Source organism: Microtus oregoni, unplaced genomic scaffold (genome assembly GCF_018167655.1).
Source record: "Microtus oregoni isolate MIOR12 unplaced genomic scaffold, Mior012 000017F_ref0000208, whole genome shotgun sequence".
In the NCBI taxonomy this organism is placed as follows: domain Eukaryota; kingdom Metazoa; phylum Chordata; class Mammalia; order Rodentia; family Cricetidae; genus Microtus; species Microtus oregoni.
Window position 1 is genome coordinate 6,370,192 of NW_024543076.1, and position 22,128 is coordinate 6,392,319.

Sequence of the window (22,128 nt, forward strand, 5' to 3'; positions counted from 1 at the left end):
CTGAGTAATACATATAAAGGAACCTTTTACTTTTCTGTTGTCATGAAAATGACTGAAAGGCACCAGGTCTCTGAGCTGCAGAGGAGCAGCGTGGGGAAGGATTTGCCTAGGAAGAAATTGATGTGAAAGTCATTATGTTGTCTTGAGCTCCTTTCAACCTTAGGTCCTATACACAGTGGAAGATAGATTGGGTGTGGGGAGGGCAGAAGGAAGACCTCGGATGAGAACTCTTAGTAGTCAGAACTAGTGCTCTCTGCACTGAACGTGACTTCTCTCTTTCATTATATGTATGTGTGTGTACATATGGGAATGTAGTGGAGTGAGTTTAGGTGCCTGCAGAATCTAGAAGAAGGCACTGCATCACAGAGGGTTATATATACCTAATATAGGTGCTGAGACTGAGACCCTTGGAAGAGCACAAAGCACTCCTAACCACTGAGCTATCTTTCCAACCCTGAGTGTTTCTGCTCAAACACAATTTAACCAGAAACTCAGGATACCATTCCTGACTCTGACATTTAACTTTTTGTTTTTTTTTTTTTTAAAGATTTATTTATTTATTATGTATACAACATTCTGCCTTGATGTATGCCCACACACCAGAAGAGGGCACCAGATCTCATTACAGATGGTTGTGAGCCACCATGTGGTTGCTGGGAATTGAACTCAGGACCTCTGGAAGAGCAGCCAGTGCTCTTAACCTCTGAGCCATCTCTCCAGCCCAACTTTTTGTTTTTAAATAAGTTTTTATCCCCAAAAAAACATGCTTCTACTTTTAAAAAAGAATGTCAATAATTTATATAGAATAGAGCCAGGCATGGTAGCACACATCTTTAATCCTAGCACTCAGGAGACAGAGGCAGACAGATTTCTATGAATTCAAGGCCAGCCTGGTAGTGAGTTTTAGGCAAGCCAGGGGTTCATAGGGAGACCTTATTGCCACTTAGGGAAAAAAAATAGTAGAAGATAACGGGTACCCTAAAATCTAATCAGGTTGACAATTAAAGTTAACTATCAGAGTGTGTAAAGGAGGTTCCCACTTCTGGACCTTAACCTGGGCACATTTTCACCAGACTTTCTTAAGCTTATGTACTAAAATGCTGGGTTTTCCTTTTTGAACTATTTTCCTTTATATTCATTTGTGTGCAGGGCTGTGTATGAGCATGAGTTAGTTGTATGTATCTTCACCCATGTACAGTCAGAGGCCTGAAGACCTCAACGTCTGTCACTTTCTTTCCACCTCTTCCTGTGAGATATGATCTTTCATTGGACCTGGAGGAAGGCTGATAGCCAGCAGCTCCATCAACCCTCCCGTCCCCACTGCTCAGCAGCTCTGGGACTGCAGCTCCATCAACCCTCCCGTCCCCACTGCTCAGCAGCTCTGGGACTGCAGCTCCATCAACCCTCCCGTCCCCACTGCTCAGCAGCTCTGGGTTTATAGCTGCTCACAGCTATGCCTGGCTTTTTACATGAGGGAATGTGAACTCATGTCCTCATGCAGGTTCTTACCCACTGAGCTGTCTCCTCAGCACCATAAATGTTAGTTTTTCTAGTTGTTTATTTGTGTTTCTCTGATTACTAGTAAGTACCTTTTGCTTTGTTTATTGGTTATTTGCATTTCTTATTCCTTCTTTTTTTAGATTAATTTTATTCATGTGTATGTCCTGCCTCCATATATGTTTATGCTATGCACCATATGTGTGCCTACAGAGACCAGAAGAGGACCTCAGATCCCCTGGAACTGAAGTTATATTATAGATAGTTGTGAACCACCATATGGGTGCTGGAAATTGAATCCTGATCCTCTGCAAGAGCAGCCAGAGCTCTTAACTACTGAACCATCTCCCCAATCTAATGTATTTCTTTTGTAAAATGTCTTTTGTGAACAGAGAAAGCTATGGCCAGCATCTTCATACATAAGTAATCAATATGCCCATTATTCATTGGCCTGTCTCTTGGTTTGACAGGTCCTGAAGGACTCTTTCATTGGCAATGCCAAAACTTGTATGATCGCCAACATCTCACCAAGCCATATAGCCACAGAACACACACTGAATACCTTGCGTTATGCTGACCGGTAAGTTGGCTATAGGATGTCAAGTTGTGCCAGACATGGTGGCACATGCCTTCAGTCCCTGTAATTGGGATGCAGAAGCAGGCAGATCTCTGTGAGTTCGAGGACAGCAAGGGCTATACAGTTAAACCCTGTCTTGAAAAACCAAAAAAGAAAAAAATGTCAGATTGTGTGTGGGGGTCACTTGTGTTTGTGCACATGGCTCTCAAACATACAGTGATCTGACATTGAACTCCACAGCCGTCTTCCTGGAGCTACTATACTAGCATTTAAAAAAATACGATCAATGAACCCCACTTTTGTGGTGTGACAAGGGAAAGATGGCACGTGTGCCATTCATGAATCGATGCCTTCATAGCTTCTCAGTGTCCACTAGGAATGGTATATTAACCTAGTGTGGTATGCTCAAGTAAACTTTTCTCTCTGCTGACCTCAGCGCTGTTTGTAGGAACATGTACATTCAGAAAGGACCAATCCGGACCTGTCAATAAAGATAAAGGCCCAAGCCGGGCGGTGGTGGCGCACGCCTTTAATCCCAGCACTCGGGAGGCAGAGGCAGGTGGATCTCTGTGAGTTCGAGACCAGCCTGGTCTACAGAGCTAGTTCCAGGACAGGCTCCAAAGCCACAGAGAAACCCTGTCTCGAAAAACCAAAAAAAAAAAAAAAAAAAAAAAAAGATAAAGGCCCAAAGAAGGGGAGGAACTTCCCAAGGAATTACTAAAAGTTGGTGGCAGAGGTAGCACCTCTTTAAGAAAAATTGCAGGAGGTGTGGGGGTGGGGATATGTGGAAGTCGGAAGACGACTTCTGGTAGTCAGTACCTACCATATATGGGTCTCAGGCCAAACTCAGATTGTCAGGCTTGGCAGCAAGTGCCTTTGCCCACTGAACCATCTCACTGGTTTTAAAGCTGGCACCCATTAACTGCTTGGCAGGCTTCTCTCTGAAAGGACTTTGGTATCTGACAGCATCCCTCCTACCTCTATGTACAGTTAGTCTCTTACAGAAGCAAACATGTTATAAAAAGGTTTTGCCTGTGTGCATGTATATATATGCACTCCATGTATTCCTGTTCCACCAGAAGTCAGAAGGCATCAGATCACCTAAAACTGGAGTTACAGAGGGTTGTGAGCTACCATGTGGGTTTTGGGGACCAAACTTGTAAGATCCTCTGCAAAAGCAGCAAGTACTCTTAAACTCTGAGCTATCTCTCCAGCCCCTGGAAGTAAGAACATTGTTGATTGTCATCACTGAGAGAGCATCTAGTGGGTAAAAACCACAGATGTTGCTAAACATTTCCAATACACAGAGCTTCTAAAATAAAGAATTTTACCCAGTTAGATTGTCAGTAGTACTAAGTTAGGGGATACTGGGAATACATGTCATCTTTCCCTTAGTGGAACTAGCACACTCGGCGGATCTTTAGGTTTTGTTTTTTTGTTTGTTTTTGTTTTGTTTTGTTTTGATTTTTCGAGACGGGTTTCTCTGTAGCTTTTTGGTTCCTGTCCTGGAACTAGCTCTTGTAAACCAGGCTGGCCTCGAACTCACAGAGATCCACCTGCCTCTGCCTCTCGAGTGCTGGGATTAAAGGCGTGCGCCACCACCGCCCGGCTTAGGTTTTGTTTTCTGAACTGCCCAGCAGATTTAGGGGAATTCACCTTCTCAGAGAAGCCCAGCATTGTGCTGTCTTTGGGACTCCAGCTAAAGAGTAGACATGAGTTCCTATGGCCTATGTTCAGGAGCCATGGTAGGCCCTGCATGAACATAGCATGATTCTGATTCCTAGCTTGTCCCTCACGTAGGGACATGCTTATCTTCTCAGAAGGCACTGATCCTAAAGTGCAGTAGGGAACACATGTTAAAGGGGAATGTACCTTTTCCTCTTATTCTCTCCTGTACCAGGCTTTTTCTTTTGGTCCAACCAACCAACCAGCTCCCAAATCATGACACAGACTTCTTAGTCACAAATGCCCGGCCTCAGTTTAGCTCGTTTCTTGTCAGCCTTTACAGCTTCACCTGTTCCTCCTCATCTACATTTTGCCACAGGACCGTTTACCTTTTTCTCTCTGGATGTCTGACTCTCCTGCTGTCTCCAAGGATGACTGGCTGCGGCTGCCTGACTTCTGGCCCTGGGTGTCTCCCTCTCTTTCTCCTTCATTCTCTTCTCCTTCTTCTCTCCTGAGCCTAGATTTCTCCTCGTATTTATTCTCTTGTCTGCCAGTCCTGCCTATCCCTCTCCTGCCTAGCTATTGGCCGTTCAGCTTTTTTAAAGCTAATCAGGTACCTTAGGCAGGCAGGTTGAAACAAATGCAACACATCTGTACATAGACAAATGTCACAGACCATCACATAAACAAACATAACACATCTTTGCCTAGTTAAAAGAGTATTCCATAAAACTCTCCTAAAAAAAGAGCTCACCCACCGTCTTTGCCATGCTTCCCTTTGTTGTTTCAGTTCTCTGAGATCTGTAGGAAAGGACTCACAGACGGAATACATAGTTAACGTTAACTGGTTATATTGCAGGGTGAAGGAACTAAAGAAAGGCGTTAAGTGCTGGACTTCAGCCACCAGTCGAAGTCGGGCATCTGCAAACTCCTCTCCAAAACGAATTCAGAGCTCCCCTGTTGCCCTGCCAGGGGACAAGTGCTCCCCCAAAAAAGTTAAACTGGGACTTCAGCAGTCAGTTATTGTGGCCCCAAGCCCCACAAGAGTTAAAGCCCACCCTTTGGCCAGCCATGCTCCCAATATCCCCTTTGTCTCTGAACCTAAAACCCCCAGTAAAAGGGATAGCTCCCTAGGGAGTCCTGTCCCAGAGTGGGACGCAAAGCCTAGCCTTTGGAAAGGAACTGTGAGGTCTGGCCATTTGATCAAAAAGGGAGTAGAAGAGTCAACAGCGTTGTGCTCTGAGAAAAGTCAAGTTGGCAACAAGACTGCCATTGTGTGGGAAAGCAGGGCCTCGGGCCCCAGAGAAGGTGTACTGCGTCTCAGGATGCCTGTCAGAGGGAAGAAGGTACAGCCGGTGCAGCCAGTGCAGAAGCAGCTACTGTCCCGAGCTCAGCTTCCTGGCAACCGCCACCACTTAGAAACCAGTCAGGACAGCAAGGTGGGCACATCTGCCAGGCTTGCCCCTGAAGCTTGGACAAACCCCCTTCCCCAGCAGAAGGAAAGGGAGGAACATTTGCGATTTTACCACCAGCAGTTTCAGCAGCCACCACTCCTCAAGCAGAAGCTAAAATACCAGCCACTAGAAAGGCTTTTATGTCAGCATAGGCCCTCCAAAGGTCAGCTCTCAAATGAGACCGTTTCTCCCCTCCAGTCTAATCCTGAGAGCCATGATGGAGCCCAGGCTGAGGACCTGGACGACAGTGATTTCAGTGAGGATTCTTTCTCACACGTGCAGAGGAGCACCTTGGAGAAGAGCGGAAGCTCTTTCTTTCTTCATCAGAACAAGGTGCACAGCCCTGAGGAGCAGGGGACAGAAAGGCAGCAATGTTTGCGTTTCAGCTCCCAGACGGATGGTGATGAGGGAGGAACTGACAGCTGGGTGTGTTCCAGAGGCCCCATCATAAGCCACAGAAGAGGAGCACTCAGCCAGAGCCACAGCCCAAGTAAGGTGTGCTCGGACTGGAGCAAGGAGGAAGACTCTGCCTCCTTAGGACCTTCCCCCAAGGACAACTTGGCCCAAAAGCCACCCTCCTCACAGATAGATTTTGTGCATCACCAAGAAATGGGTGGAGCTCAAGCCTCTGACATTAGACCTGAGGCCTTCAGAAGTGAGGTTCCTGGGCAGGCTGAGAGCAGCTTGCCATCCCCAGAAAATGGGCTGTCTTTGCCACTATCCCCAGATGAAAGAGCTGTCAGTGACAACAGAGTGACTCAGGCAGCAGGAACAGTGGACAGCAGTGCTCTGTCCCAGGAAGACTCCAGAGAGCAGTTATGTATGGATTCTGCGAATGCTTCTGGACTCATGGCTCCTCTCACTATGTCCCTCTTGGAGACACCCAGTCAGGAGGACTCTTCTTCCTTGGAGCAGATTGTCCAGGACAGAGCTGAGCATAGTCTCCTGACTGAGATCATAGGAGGGCCCGCAGTGGAGCACACAGTACCTCCTTACAATCAGGAGGCTGCCTTGCCAGTATCTTCAGCAACTGCGCTCCTGTGGCTGTCCTCATCTCCCCCTGACAATCGGCCTAGTGGTGATCTTCCAGCTCTTTCCCCATCACCCATCCGTCAGCACTCACCTGACAAACTGCCCCATAGGGAGGCCTGCCAGAGCAGAAGGCCTGTGTGCGTGGCCCAGAGTCACGTGGGTGGTGATCCCTACGGTGACAGTGCTGAGGAGACTGGACTGGGGGGCTCCTTGTCATTCCCTCGGAAGCCCTACTCCATCACACATGCTGGAGTACCCTGTTGTACACCCTTGCTCACCTCATGTACAGCAAGTAGTGATGTAGCTGGCGGTCCCTGGGCCCAGGACAGAAAACATCCTGCAGGGTTTAGCTGGCAGGAGCTTGTTTCCTCCACAGATTCCATCAAGCCCTCTTACGAGGACATCTTGTGGCTCAAGCACAGGCCAATCTCAAAGTGCTTAGCATCAGACTCTCCTGTGGTCCCCAGCTGTTCTCTCAAGGCCTCAGGGACCCTCTGTCCACTTACGCTGGAGCAGGCACAGTAAGTTGGACTTTGTTCTTAAGCCCCTCAACATCCCATGTCCTTTCCAGTTTGCTTGCCTCTTCAGTGGGCAGAGTTGCTGCTCCTGCTGTGTTCTCTAATTAGTCGTCAGAGTCTGACCAAAAAGATATTCAGCTTTTAGCCCTGACCTGCTTTGGTCCTGGACTCCCCCTCACCTACCCCGCCCCAAGTAGAAATAAGAGCAAACCTTGTACCATATACCCCAGCTGTCACAGCTTGATAGCCTCTTTCAGGGAAGCCATGGGGAACAGGCAGCCCCTAAGAAGCAGCTGGGGAAGCAGGGACAAGATACTTCCTATATATTATGGGTACTCCCTAATCCCTTGACTAGTTCTGAGAACAGAACAGAGGAGAAAGCAAGGAGTGGCCAGCTGACCTTTCCATACTGGGCAGAGACTCCTAGTATGGAAATGAGACTCAATTTCCAAAGGCTGTCCCTGAGTATGGGAAACCGGAAAGGTCAGTTTCTTCCACATGTTCCTAGGCAGGTGATCATCCGTGCACACCAGGAACAGCTGGATGAAATGGCTGAGCTGAACTTCAAGGAGGAGACCTTAATAACCCAGATGGATTCTAATGTAAGTAGAATAGCCACACGTGCTATTGACAAGTAGCTTGTGGTTTGTTTGAGGGTCAGGTTTGCTGCGGTATTCATGACAAAGTTCTGCTGTTGTGCACTAACTGTTGAGGCCTTGTGGCCCTCAGAGGGTCGGGGTAGAGGTGGGAGATGGTGCTATACTGCTCACTACCAAGCAAGATGGTTTCCAACCATTCTGCCTTCCTAAGGGTATGCTGGGGTTGCCTCCCTGTGATTACTGTAGCAGTGACTATCTTGCTGCTTACAACCTGCAGACACAAAACCCTGTTTGTAACCACCCCTTTGCAGAATACAGCCTCCATTTATAAAGTGTCTCCAATGCAGGGAAGGGGGCCCTACCCAAAGCCATAGAAACTTTTAAGGTTTTAAGGTTTTCCCCTGAGAAGAGGGACTTGGATTTTAAAATGTTCCTTCAAGAAGATGGACTAGGCCGGGCGGTGGTGGCGCACGCCTTTAATCCCAGCACTTGGGAGGCAGAGGTAGGCGGATCTCTGTGAGTTCGAGACCAGCCTGGTCTACAAGAGCTAGTTCCAGGACAGGCTCCAAAACCACAGAGAAACCCTGTCTCAAAAAACCAAAAAAAAAAAAAAAAAAAAAGATGGACTAGGGGGCTGGAGAGAAGGCTCAGCAGTTAAGAGCACTCATTGCTCTTGTAGAGGACCAGGTCCTAGCACCCAGTGTGACTCACAACCATTCAAACTCCAGTCCCAGGAGATTGGATGTCCTCTTCTAAATTCCATGGGTATCACCAAGTACATACATGATATGTAGACAAAACATTCATACACATTAAAAGAAAAACTACACAAAAAAAATAGACTGGAAAAGACAAAGGGTCATCAAGATTAAACACCTCCACTGTCTTTTTTCTTCTCAGGATTTTGAAGATTTCGTGACCCAGCTGGATGAACTCATGGCTTTGAAGTCTAAGTGCATCCAGAGTCTGAGAAGCCAGCTCCAGCTGTACCTCACCTGCCACAGGCCAGCTGCAGCTCCCAAGAGAACTGTGCGGTCTTAGAAGGGCTCACCCTGGGTAGACATTGCCGTGCTCTCTGGAGCTGGAAAAGGCTCTGCCAAGGCCTTCCTGCAGACAGCCACTCCCTGTCCTACCTCTAGCTTCATTCTAGCCATACATGGCCTTGGATGGCCACACTACTCAGGGACTGACCTCATCTTACCTCAGTTCCAACTATAGGACCCCCTGTAAGAAAGGACCAGGTTGAAGACCTTCATGTCCCCTTCTGTTTGGGGCTCAAGAGTATCTCTTTGTTGACCTGTGTTGTCTGTAGGAACATATTTGGTCTAACTGTACATGTCCCTAAGTTTGAGGATGAAATCGGGGTGTTCACTAGTAACCTGGAAATCAGAGGTCAGAGGTTAGGACCACATGCTGAGCCAACAGCCTTATTCCTGACTTATGTGCCAGCATTGGTGCCAGCCAGGCACTTGGGTGAGCTTCTTCCTCCCCACCAGAGTGGAGATGTAGTTCTGGAAAATATAAACTGGCAACTGTTGATACCTTAAGAGTACAATTGGGCTGGGGTAGGCTTTATGCTTACAGTGCCCCTCCCTGAAACCCTGGTTTGACTTAGAGGATGCTGCTGCTGCTGGCACGTTCTTCTCATTCACTTTTTGCTAAAACAGCCGGCCTGTGGACAGTACCTACTAGTCCTCCTCACTCCCAATCCTCTGAGTGATTGGACAGGCTGGAGGGTCTCAGGCAAGTCCACTGCCTAGGCTTGACTCTTCCAGGACACCCGGGCCAGCCACTTGAGGACCTTTGCTATGGGTGTCTTGGCACCGAGTGTAGTCAACAGTCTAAACCTTCTTGATACAGGAACAAACATACTGTGCTCTTTAAATGAATTCTTGCTTTTATTACTATGTGTAGGCCAGATGTTATTAGGTACCCACAATCCTCTGCTGTTTCACAGTTGATTTAACTAATTAGCCAAGTTCCATGGGTCCTCCTGTCTTGGAGCTTTCTATGTGGACCAGCTCACAGGGATCCCAATGCCTCTGCCCCCCAAGTGCTGGGATTAAAGGTGTGCACCAGTACCCCCAGCTGCTCAGGCCTCCTGCATGGGTGCTAGAGATCCAACCTCAGTGCTCATGCTTTCACCTTAAGCACTTTATTAATGAACCATCTCCTCTGTCACCTTCTTAACAGAAAGGACCTCAAGGAAAACAAAGAGCCTCCAAGAGTCAGTTAGTTTTGGAGTTCACCTGAGATTCATGTGTCACAGCCTAGGCCCAGAAGCCACTACCACATGAATTTAACAACCCATAAGGAAGTTTTAAGAGTTATGTCTAAAAGGCCAAGATAAACCAGATATGGCATTGCTCACTTGTAATTTCAGCATCTGGGAGGGTGAGGCAGGAGTACCTTGAAACCAACCTGGGCTACAGTGAGATCTGGCTGTTTAAAAGGCATTCAAAAGGGCTGAAAGGCTCTATAGTGGGCCCCAGGCAGTGCCTGAACTAGCCACCAGAGGGCAGCCTGTTCCTAGCTTGTAACTGTACAGCACATCCTCACATTGCCACTAAAAACCATGCCCAGCAAGAGCCCCAAAAGGATGTGGGATTTTACTAAAGAGTTAAAAACTCTAGGGATTAGTTCTGTCAGCTACACCAGTGCCACTGAGAGCTGTGGGAGCACCTTAGCTCTGCCTGTGGCTGTAGGCATGGTGGCTTCCTAGGCAAAGGGACAGAGCTTCACCTGCCTCTGCCTCCCAAGCAGGACTTTTTATTTTTTAAAGAGCACCTTGAAGCCCCGTCTGCCCTTCCTCCACTTTGGCAAGGAGACATATGGGCCCTTGGTCCAGAGAATGCACTAGATCAGATTTAAAGAGATTCTTGTTTGAGTCTCTATTTGTATACCAAAAAACCAGAGAAGACATGGTCCAAAAGGTATGGGTGGGGAGAGTGTACTGAAATGTGGGCCAGAAATGACTGTGCCACCTACAGCCATCCTAACTCAAGCTGTTTTCTTTTTTTTTTATTTTTTTATTTTTTTTTTTCTTTTTTTTTCTTTTCTGATGGTTTTGTCAGCTTGTGGCAAGCTGTTTTCTGAAATAAAGACGTTAAGGCAGCACAACGAACCTTTTAGGTTTTTATTAGTAGTTCTCTGAAGAATCAAAATAGTTAGCAAATTATTTTAGATTCAAGACTGTATTATATCTTTAATGGTGTAGAACATAATACAAACAAACCCAAGAGTGGTTTCTATGCCTAGGTGTTACTCATTGTGTCGTCCTAAAGCAGGGCTGGAGGAGGCTGTTTAAGAACTGGGGTTAGTGCTGAGTGACTAGTCGTGGCCTGTTTTCTCAGTGAGCTGAGAAGGGGCAATGATTACTCAAACTGCCAACAGCTTCCTAGCACAGGGGCTCCAATGCCCTGGGCAGTAGAGGACTGTGTCTAATCCACAAGAAACAGTCTGGACAGGGACACATGGGACTGCCTAGCAGAAGACTTTGTCCCATGAGGAAAAGTGCATCTTTTGTACCGCAGAGACATTCCAGAACCAGTGTAACACTAAGGACTGCTGGGGGAGATGGGCCCCTGGAAGAACCTCTCGCTTGTATTCGACTCTGGTTGAAGTTCAGTCTGCCTGTGGTGTGGCAAAGAGGAAAGCATCTAGCCCCCAAACAGCAGTATGCCCCTCCTCTTCTTCCCACTCCTCTTGGGAGCCAGGCCAGGTTTTGGCTGAGGAAATAAGAGACCCCAGAAAGATCCAAGTGTTCTTTCTGACAGGCCAATGTGGGAAGGACACTTCTCAAAATACAGATATGTTTAATATTGAAGGAGCCAGCAGGGCATTTGTATGCCCAAGTTTCCTACTTTCCCCCAGCTCGGGCCTGGGCTCACAGAGACTAGCAAATGTCATCTTCACATCTGGCCTAATTCCCAAAGAAAATCTGGAAGCATGTCCCTTCTTGCCCACGAGTGAGCTATGCAGGGCCTCCTGGGGGATGGTGGTGCTGTGGCAGGGCCATGGCAGGGCCTGGTCTCAGCTGGCTCCAGCCCGGGCCATGAGGTCTTCCAAAGCATTGTCCTGGTTGTTGTTGTGTAATAGCAAAACTTCCTTAATGTCTTTCAGTTCAAAGCCCATTTCCTTAAACTTGCTCATCAACTGAAGAAACTCCATCATCTACGGGATAAAGAGGAACACATTTTTAAAAAGGGTCCAGCCACACAGAGCAGCTGAATGTAGAGGCATCCGGTAGGAGGAGGACCTGTATCCCTCAGAGTCTTGTGGATCTTTCTAAAGTTCCCCAGAGGTGGGCTGTGGAGCCCAGCCCCAACTCACTTGCTGACCTCTGAAAGAGTCCCACTGCCCCACGTGAATATTCCCACCAAGACAGTACTGAATCCCTAAAGGGGAAGGCAAAAATGCTAGCAATGGCCCAAGCCATCCAAAAGCCTGGCTTTTAGCCCAACTCAATTTTTCCTTCCTATCACTGGGAGTCAGCTTCATGCTTCATCTGTAGTATGGAAGGGCCCATCTTGTCTGGGCACAAGGGATTCTGTCTTTAACTGCTTCTGCCTGCAGTCACTGGTAAGGAAAGGTGACAGAGGACCCAGGGAGAACACGAGGACAGATAGCTGTCCCAGGAATGGTAAAGGTTCCTACCTTCTCTTCTGAACACTGATGCATTTCCAGAGCCTCCTCCACTAAAAGAGGGTCAAAGCCCTTCTCACAAAGCTGTCCATGTGCAAAGAGATAGTCGAGAATCTAAGAAAAGAAACAAAGTTTGAGCTCCTACTGATACTCCTGTACTGGGAGTTCTAGACCATCTGTGAATTCAGCTCCCTACACCTCCCTAGTCATCAGATCCTGGGCGGTCATTACTTGGTAAATAGACTGGCACACCCCTCTAGAAATGAACAGCCACTTTCTAAAGGAGGTGCTGTCACAGCTGACCCAACTCCCAGAATGTCAACTCAGCACTCAGGGTAGGATGGTAGTCCTCTAAAATTAAACACTTATGTCAGAAAAATGTCCCCAAAGTAGAAGACTATAGCACACTATTCATAACTTCCTGTACAGCCATGACAAAAGTTTCTGGAGGCAAGACGGGAACAGTAACCACACCTACATGGTGGAGACGAATGGCCCTGATTCCAATGGCGGCCTCAGCTACTTCAGTTCCAAGCAGCCTGGGCTGGCTACACAAGTCCTACTGCTGAGCTTCCAGCTTCCCTGTCAACAGTCCAGGGGAGGAGCCTGAAGCTGCAAGCACTCTAGGACAGACAGGCAGATCACAACTGTGACTTGAGGCCACCATGCTCCACCACCCACACCTTGCCTACTAGCACCTACCTGCTCAATATTCTCTCCTTTCTTCTTCATGGCTCTCAGGACACAATCATATGAGTAGCCCATGTTGACTACTGTCTCTACACACTGCCGCTCACTTGGAGACAGTGCCTGCAGTTCCAAATAGGCTTGGGGACAGCTGGGCATGTTGGGCACTTGTGACACTGAGAAATTTAGAGGGGTGACCTAGTAATAAAAAAGCAAGATCAAAAACAAGATGAGCTGAGGCCTAGGTTGCTGACCAGGCATTGTGGGGTGGGAAGAAGAGAGGTACCAAGTACCAGACAAGGAGAAAAGCTGGGAGGCACCTCCAGCCCTTGGAGCCCTTAACCCACAGCCCCTACATGTGAAAATACAGACAGCACATGCTGCTGCATGCCCCGATCCCTGTGACTTAAAAAGTAGTTCAGAGTGTGAACCTACCTGCAGGATTAATGTTGGAATAGGCTATGCATTTTCTCCCTAGCACTCCATCAGCCTTTCCCACTCTGGACCTGACTCTGTCCTAGCCTCACCCCTGCTTATCACTGGTCTGGGCTTCCTATGCACAGTCAGCGCAGGCCTCAGGATTTTGAGGGCACTTACCTTTGCCCCACACAACACACTCCCTTCATTTTCTGCTAACAATGCTGTCCTCTGGAGCCAAGGCAGGAATATTTGCCACACTAGGCTGGACTCCTGGCCACAGTGTACTTACACTGGCTACAAGCAGTTTTACTGCCTGCCACTGGACCTCCCTAGTTCTCATCTGACTGGTTACATCTCTGATAATGAAACCTAAGGTACAAGGGCAACTCAGCTCACTCCCAGACCCAATTCACCATGGGAACAAAATCCCAAGTTGTTCATGGTAGTTTGGCTCCCAAGAAGCAAAGAAAACATGTTATTTTTCCTAGTTTTCTTTTTCTATTGGGTAGAATTAAGGCAATGTATAGTCCTCTGTCCTAAAACAAGTTCTGCTATAACCAGATGTTCTCAAAGTCTGCTGGGGAAAGCCAGAAAGAACACAGGCCTGTAGACTAGCAGCTTCCATTGAAATACCACCCATAACATACTCTAAGCATCCATTTCCAGGGACTTCAGCAAGGTGCAGGCGCCATCCTCATAAATCAATCTAGCCCCTTTGCAGACTCAAGACTCTATGAGCCTTCTCGGAGGCTGGCTCCAAATCACCAGCTCCTCAAACAACAAAGGCAGCTCTCTCATGAGCCCGGCCAGGAAGCCAAAAGCCAGGACTATTCTAATAGGTGTATCTCTCCCTTTAAACAGCTCCAAGAGCTGGGAGTGGTGGTGCACACCTTTAATCCCAGTACTCGGGAGGCAGAGGCAGGCGGATCTCTGTGAGTTCGAGGCCAGTCTGGTCTACATTGAGTTTCAGGATTGCTGCAGCTACATATTGAAACCCTGTCTCAAAACAAAATGAAAAAATAACAAAAATATCTCTAGAAAGTACTACTGTGCTTTTGGAACTGTTATTACCTTCAGGTAAATGTGGCTATATGGAAAGCCTGATAAAATTCTTTGTTCTGGTTACACATCTAGGGACCGAGTCTTTGGGAGTATTAAAATACAAACCCAGGTCACTGGTTAAAAGCACTTGTTGGTCTTGCAGAAGAGCCGAGTTTGGGTCCCAGCATCCACACAGTGGCTCACAACTGTCCATAACTCCAGATACTTCTCAACTCCACAGTGCCAGGCATGCATGTAGCATACAAACATATGTAGGCAAAAACACTCATACACCAAAAATAAATCTATAAAAACTGTAATACATATACATACATATATATAAATAAAATAGTCATTTCAACATCATTTGTCATAAACATTAGAGATAATGTAAATAGCCAACAGGATATTTTAATAAAGTCATATTACTATTAGGTAGTTTTGTTTTGCTATTTTATATAAATGAGTGCTCTGTTAACTTTATGCCAGAAGAGGGCATCAGATCCCACTATATAGATAGATTGCTGTGAGCCACCCTGTGGTTGCTAAGAATTGGAACAGCAGCCAGTGCTCTTAACCTCTGAGCCACTGCTCCAGCCCCAGTTTTTGTTTGTTTTAAAGACAGGATCTCACTATGCAGGCCTAGGATTCTCTGTGTACATCAATTTGGCCTCAAATTCATTCCCTCTGCTTCCAGTGTGCTCTGACTAAAGGTTTTTAGATTTGTATTTACTCTCTGCTTGCCTGCATCTATGTGTGTGCACCATGTGCATGTCTGCTGACTGCGAAGCCCAGAAGATGTTGTGAGATTTGGAAGTGGAGTTACACATAGTTATTAGCCATCATGTAGGTCCTGGGAACCAAACCTGGGTCCTCTTTAAGAGCAGCGAAAATGCTTGACCACTGAGCCATCTTTTCTCCAGTTTAATGCATAGGATTTTAAATACTAGGAGAGAGGAAAGTCTCTTTTCTTTTTTAAATATTAGGACTGAGAATACTTCCTGAACAGAGAAAAATGACTGTCTCCTTCACATAATGCTTTATTAACCACACACCACTAAGGATCCCTTATTACTAGGACTTAGGAAGAAGGAGGATCCTAAAGTTAAGGCAGTCTGGGCTACATATACATAGCAAGACTATCTACAAAAATAAAAAAGGACCCCTTGTCAAAATCGCTAATACTAGAGTGTTTCACATCCTTCATCAAGGTTATCTGGCATGATTATGATTACTACGGGTAAAGTTCTGTGTGTGCAGCGCAATACTACTGTGCTGCATCCTAGACTCATGTAAACGAGACACCATTACCACATTTAGGCAGTTCTTTCTCATTAGGAACTTTTTCAGTAAAAATATATATTTATTGGCAAGCACAAAATGCGATTTTAATTTTTCATAGTCAGTGACTAAAACCTGGCCTAACCCTGATCTTGTAGAGACCAGAAGGGCCCAACACAGTAAATGATAAGGCAAATCAACAGTAAAATTCAAACTCTCCAGAGATTGACAGAGGGTATCAAAAGCTTCTACAGGTGGAAGTGGAGGTACAGAAAACCAGCCTCAGAATAACTGAAATGCTAGACTCTGTGGGATTTAGGAGAGGCTGGAGACAGCTCAGCACCTGTGCTCTTGCAGAGGATTCAGGTTTGCGTCCCAGCGCAGGCATAGTCACTCACACTGTCTTTAATTCTGGTTCCCAAGGATCCAACACACTATGACTTCCTCAGGCACCAGGCACACACATGGTGCATATATATACATGCAGGCAAATAATGAAAAATAAAGCAATCTTAGAAAGAAAAAGGAAGGGAGGGGAGAGGAGGGAAGGGAGAGAGAGAGGAGAGAAAGAGGAAGAAGGAAAGAAAGAAAGGAGGGAGGGTTAGTCCTCTGGTTTTGGTCTCTATGGGGTTCATCAAACAAGGCTGGGCACTGGCTGAACCCCCATCATTTCAAGGTGCTTTTCATTTACCTAATGCATCTAATATGTCATGAGAAGGAATACAGTGCTGACCAGAGGCCAACAACTGACCAAGAGGAATCAGGATCCAGCCCACTCCAAGGACCAGGATGCTCAGCAGTCTGTCAAGTTTCCCTGGGCCAAGGGGCTCCCTGAGAGTGGAGGCACTCACACGTCATTCACAGGAGGGCCGCTGCTGGGAAGGTGCATTAGTGAGGCAGGCAGGGTTCTGTCTTTCTACTGGCTGACAAACAGCTTGCTGTGGTCTCTACCAATGCAACTAGGCTCCTTCCGGGCTCTACACAGCCTCTTCCATTGCCATTTAAAACATCTATGAGCAAGTATAGAAAGACACTCTGCGGCTTCTATTTATATATTTATATAGCCAGGATACGGAAATGCTGTTCTGGGGCAGAAACACACATCAGAGCTGAGCTTATACTACCTGACAAAGAAACTGCCCTGTTTTACCATCATTCTGTATAGCAAAATAGTATTTTCTGCTGAGGGTAAAGGCACACGCCTTTAATCCCAGCACTCAGGAGGCAGAGGTAGACGGATCTCTGTGAGTTCAAGGCCAGCCTGGTCCACAAAGTGAGTTCCAGGACAATCAAGGGTACACAGAGAAATTCTGTCTCAAAAAACAAAAATAAATTTAGATTTTCTTCAGGATGAGAAAGTTGCAATCTCTTTATCAATCCATCCTAATGCATCCTTCGACCCACTTTCCAGACTGCCTAACAAGTGTCCTGCTGAGGAGGATAACAAAGCATCACACAATTACTATCTACAGTCACCATTCAGTCTGAAGAAATGTAGATCCTACAGAGCCACATCATGATCAGAAAAACAAAAACAGGGTACATGAGAATAGGAGGAGAGGAGAGGGTGTGACCAGGAGTATCTGCAAGGAAGATGGGCAGAGAGACAACAGCCAGACAGCCAGGCACAGGGGTGGGCACACACTGTGATCCCAGCTCTCACCAGGTGGAGGTAGGAGATCTAGGCCATACAGTAAGACCCCGACTCAACTAAAACCACCAAAAACAAAGACAAAAAACCTATTAAGACATAACAGTACAAAAAGGATCAAGATTCAGACAGAGAAATACCATTCCTAGGGGTTGTGTTATCTCTTACATTTGCAAAGGAAAAGACCTTAAAGGTGCAGGGAGGTGAACATTAACCCAGTTTTAGCTGGGAATGTAGGGCAGTGGCAGAGTCCTTGTCTACCATGGCAATGGCCTGGCACTGAAGAAAAACCAAAAATAAATATCAAAGCTGGGTTCAAAAGTAGTAATCCTGGTCCTCAGAAAACTATCTGGAATTATAGCTACCAGATAAAAAAGCCGTTGTACAGAGCCCCGTCAAACACTAGGCCTTGTGGGGGACTTTTGCTAAATGGGATCACTGAGACATCTCTGGGACTGTAAGTTAGGACTGAAACTTACCGTGGGACATGTATTTGGAGGTGATGGTTCTTCTGTACACACAGACAAGACAGACAGGGAAGGCATCTGGGAGGACGTCATCAGGGTTGGCACCTCTGTGCCACTGTTCAAGTTCAAAGCGGAAAGCCCAAGAGTATGGTCCCCATTGAGCTCACTGGCACTGCTTTGGGTGGAAGGCTTCAGGAAATTCCGGGGTGTGCCACTTCGGAGGCAGGATGTGCTATGGAAAGTGCTTGCAAGCTTGACTGTCTTCTGATTGCTGTCATCAGAGTCAAGTTTGGGGAAGGAGAGAGATTTGATATTGCTTACTGTAGGGATAGGGGGGAGGGACACTTTGGAAGACAGCGACATCTTTTCACAGTTGCCCAACTGCGGTAAGGTTATAAAGCCATTGGGTTTATGAAGAGGCTTGAAATCTAAGGTTGCGTGCTCCAAGGAGGCCAAGACCTCCTCATCCTGTAACACAGAACCCGAGCTTCCTCTGGGTGAGTTACTGTCCAGTAACTGAGCCATTATGGGTCCAGTGGTTCCTACCAGAATGTTTCTCAGTTCTTCCTTCTCATCGATGGTTTTTAACTCCAGATTATCAAACGGGTCCTCTTCACACTCAAAGTCAGCAGGATTGAAATCCGCTTTTGTGTGGGGTGGGCTGAGAACTTTCTGCTTTGTGGCACTACTGCTGACCCGAGTTGGAGTGAGGATGCTGTTGTGCTGTAAGCTGGCAAGGATGGGGTTAATCGGAGGCGGCATTGTGGCTGGATTATGAGTCTTGGAGAAGCTCATTTTGCTGTCACCCTCTGGGCCACTCTTAGAAGTCACTTTAGCTTCCGCATCCTCAGCCTTCCGCTCTGCTTCTCGCTGAGCTTCTTGGATTAGCTTAATATCTTCGGCCCACTCAATGGTTTTCTTTTCCAAGGAGAAGTCATACTGCAGGGATACAGCAGAGAGAGGAGGTGTGAGCCCAGGGGCTACTACTCTCCCCTACCCAATTCAGTCCTGTGTGAGCAGGCAGCACGCCAGCACAAGGCTGAGCCTCATGAGAGCACCAAGACTTCCACTGTCCAAACCATGCTCCCAGATAACTTCTATAAATTAACCCTCATACCAGACCAAAGGGAACTTGCACATCCATTGCTTTTCTTCCCTTTGGTTTTTTCGTTCTTAATTGTACATGACTGGGGGACGGGGTTAGCCACCCACTCAAGAAAGCTACTCTGGTGGCCCATTCACTCTTCTAAAAGTGCATGACACCTCCAGTCAGATACATTAACCCTGCCTTGAAAAACCAAAAAGAGAGGCAAGCATTATCAACTCACTAGAGGTTTCCCACTGGCCCATTTTTTTTGCTATAGTTTCGTTTGTTTATAATAACTACAAAAAAAGAATAGCAAGCAAAAACTCCAGAAAAAACACATCTTAACTTTTGGACTGGAAGATAGTTCAGCAGTTAAGAGCATTTGTTGCTCCTGTAGAGGACCCAAGATCTGTTCCCAGCACCAACATGGTGGATCAAAACTGGTTTTCAAGACAGGGTTTCCCTGTGTAGCCCTGGTTGTCCTGGAACTCACTCTGTAGACCAGGCTGCCTTGAATTAATCCGAGTGCTGGATTAAAGGTGTGTGCCGCCACCACCATCCAGCAATTATCTTTAACTCTAGTCACAAGAGATCTAACACCTTTTCTGACCTCTATAAGTAACAGGCATGTATGTGGTGCATCCACTCATACAGATAAAATAAAACTAAATCTCTTTAATGACACCCTGAATAGTGTGATAAAATCTGGCCTCCTCTCCCATTCAGTCTCCTGAATCAGTCTCCTGCCAGAGACGAGTCCAGCACACCAGTGCGATACCTAGCGGTTAGCTCAACTGCTACCTGAGGCTTTAAGCATCTTCCATAGGTTGCAGAACACATCCTACAGAAAATGGAGGGATGCTATGGTTTGAATATGGCTGGCTCCTTAGGACTACTGATCCCAGTGTTGAGGTGGAAGGGGTGTTAAGAGGCAGGCCTAAACCGGGCGATGGTGGCGCAGGCCTTCAATCCCAGTACTCGGGAGGCAGAGGCAGGCGGATCTCTGTGAGTTCGAGACCAGCCTGGTCTACAAGAGCTAGTTCCAGGACAGGCTCCAAAGCCACAGAGAAACCCTGTCTCGAAGAAAAAAAAAAAAAAAAGAGGCAGCCCTACTGGAAGGCAGAAAGTAGTATATTTCCTGTAGGAAGTACTTTTAAATATTTCAGAACTTCCAGAAAAAAACATTTTAAGAAAATAAAACCATAGGGCTAGAAAGATGGCTCAGCAGTTATGAGCACTGGCTGCTCTTCCAGAGGTCCTGAGTTTAATTCAGAACAACCACATGGTGGTCCAAAACCAGAAATAATGGGATCTGATGTCATCTTTTGTCTTATTCTCTCTTGTGTAATACAGGCATACATACAAATAGAGCAGTCATATACATAAAATAGATAAATAAATATTAAAAAGAAAAGTAAAAGAAACCCAGTCTCAAAAAAACAAGAATGACTGCAGACTGTTATGAACCACAGACACTAAGGACTACCCTACACTACTGTGGCCACAGCATCCAAGTGAAATTTCCAGGACCCTAGATGCTATGTATGTTAACTGACTCACATTGGTTCAATATTGTCTATTATGTGGCCCTGGCTGTCCAGAAATCACTAGGTAAATCAGACTGGGATCCATCTGCCCCTGCCTCCTGAGTGTTGGGATTAAAGGTCCACTGGTTAGTTTTCATCATTTGAAAGCAAAACATATAAAAACAAGACAGCATGGTTACCGGGTTTGAGGGCAGCCTCTTCTACATAATGAATTCCAGGTCAACCAGGCTTTTTAGTGACATTCTGGGGAGGGGGACGGACACAACAACAGAGAGAGACAGAGAGACAGAGAGACAGAGAGACAGAGAGAGAGAGAGAGAGAGAGAGAGAGAGAGAGAGACACCAGGTGGGCTAAGCTGTGGAACCTTTAGTTAGGGGGAGGTCTGAGGGATACAGCCCAGCCCAGATTCCAGGCCAGCCTATGGGGCCCAAGAGTAGACTGTGAAATTACCTGGCAGTCTCATGTGCTGGTCCACAGCTAATGTCGCTTATTTGGGAGGTTATGGAACTTCTAGGAGGTGGGGCTTGCCTGAGGGCTGGGACATAGCCCCTTATCCACACTTACCTCACACATTGCAGCAGAGAGAAACCAGTCCCACGGGACGCCTCCACTGTCATGATGGACTGCTTTCCCCAAAACATAACCCAAATAAATCCTTTCTCTACCTTAAGTGGTTTCTGTAGGAACCCTGTCAGCAATGAGGAAGGTAAGTGATACAAGGCCATCCATTTTGCTTTGCTGGCCTCAAATTGCTGTATGAAAATGGACCTCCTGCCTCAACTTCCCAAGCCTATGGGACTACAGCATATGTGTCTACTCCTAGCAAAAATCATCACAACTCTCTTTCCTATTTTTTCAATTGTATGTGCATGCTATGTATGTTTGTGTGTGTGTGTGTGTGTGCACGCGCGCACGCGCGTGTAGTGGTAGCAATAAACCCAAGGCTTTATTCATCTCACCTCTTGTCTTATATTTTCAATTGTGTGTGCATGTTTGTGTATTTATATGTATGTCTGTGTACAGTAGCAGAGATAAACCAAGGGCTTCGTGCATGCAGAGCACACATGCTACCACTAAGCTACATCTCTAGCTCTGGGGTTTTTAAATCATATTATTACAAGGACTACATACACAAGAAAGGTATTTAATGATTATTTATTATGAGGAAAATGGAGCAAGGAAAGTATAGGTAAAAGGTATAAGGTAAAATCGTACCTTAGGGCCCAATGAAGTCTCCATTTAAAAAAGATTATCTATCCAGTATTCAAAACCACTTAAGATGCTTAGTGTCATTAGTAAAATGAAAATCAAAGCCACAAAATACAACTTCACACCCACAAATACATAATGAAAGAGGCAGTTACCACAGGCAGGTAAGACGGACACAATTGGAACACACCTCCAGTGCTAGTGTGAATAAAATGACACAGTGATTTGGAATATCATCTGGTAGTTCCTTTACACAGTTATAGGAAGGCCCAATGATTCCACCTTTATACATCCAGAAGAATGAGAAAGAAGGGGAAGCCTGCATGTAAACCTTCACAGCAATACAGGTCAGGATAGTCAAAAATAGAAACTACCAGCATGTTTATCAACTGATGAATACACAAGTGTGGCATACCCACACAAGAGCAATACTACTTAGCCATAGCAACGTAACAGGGACGGAGAGGCTGCTTTTATTAAAATCACTGACTCTCTCCTTGGGTTTGAAGGTGTCTGATGAGGAACTAAAAGCAAGATAATTGTGAACTGGCCCTTTTCTGAAGTGTTTTCTCACACTCACGTGGATTCCAGGAACAAAAAGTCTAATATATCAACACCTTTTCTAAAGGCTCAAAGTTCCCTGCCAGGCAGCAGCGACTTTTCCTTTCTTTTCTTTTTTGAGAAGAACTGAACATTTCAGTAAAGCTCTCTGAGTAGGAGAGAAAGAAGTGCTCAAAAGGAGTCACACTTT

General features: G+C 46.3%; 2 protein-coding genes across 2 annotated transcripts in view; one reads left to right on the forward strand and one right to left on the reverse strand.

The window, feature by feature from the left end:
• The window catches only part of Kif24 (kinesin family member 24), a 56,270-nt gene extending 47,709 nt beyond the window's left edge, over positions 1-8,561 (forward strand). Inside the window, exons 10-13 of the mRNA XM_041667589.1 lie at positions 1,968-2,077; positions 4,599-6,746; positions 7,252-7,345; positions 8,243-8,561. Of these exons, the coding sequence (XP_041523523.1) occupies positions 1,968-2,077; positions 4,599-6,746; positions 7,252-7,345; positions 8,243-8,383 (2,493 nt within the window). The 3' untranslated portion in view covers positions 8,384-8,561. The remainder of the gene's footprint in view (positions 1-1,967; positions 2,078-4,598; positions 6,747-7,251; positions 7,346-8,242) is intronic.
• Positions 8,562-10,464: 1,903 nt separating this feature from the next.
• Positions 10,465-22,128, reverse strand: part of Ubap1 (ubiquitin associated protein 1) — a 30,898-nt gene continuing 19,234 nt past the window's right edge. The window contains exons 4-7 of the mRNA XM_041667590.1: positions 17,546-18,472; positions 12,689-12,871; positions 11,999-12,100; positions 10,465-11,515 (exon numbers count right to left, since the gene is read on the reverse strand). Coding sequence (XP_041523524.1) covers positions 11,375-11,515; positions 11,999-12,100; positions 12,689-12,871; positions 17,546-18,472 — 1,353 coding nt within the window. The 3' untranslated portion in view covers positions 10,465-11,374. The remainder of the gene's footprint in view (positions 11,516-11,998; positions 12,101-12,688; positions 12,872-17,545; positions 18,473-22,128) is intronic.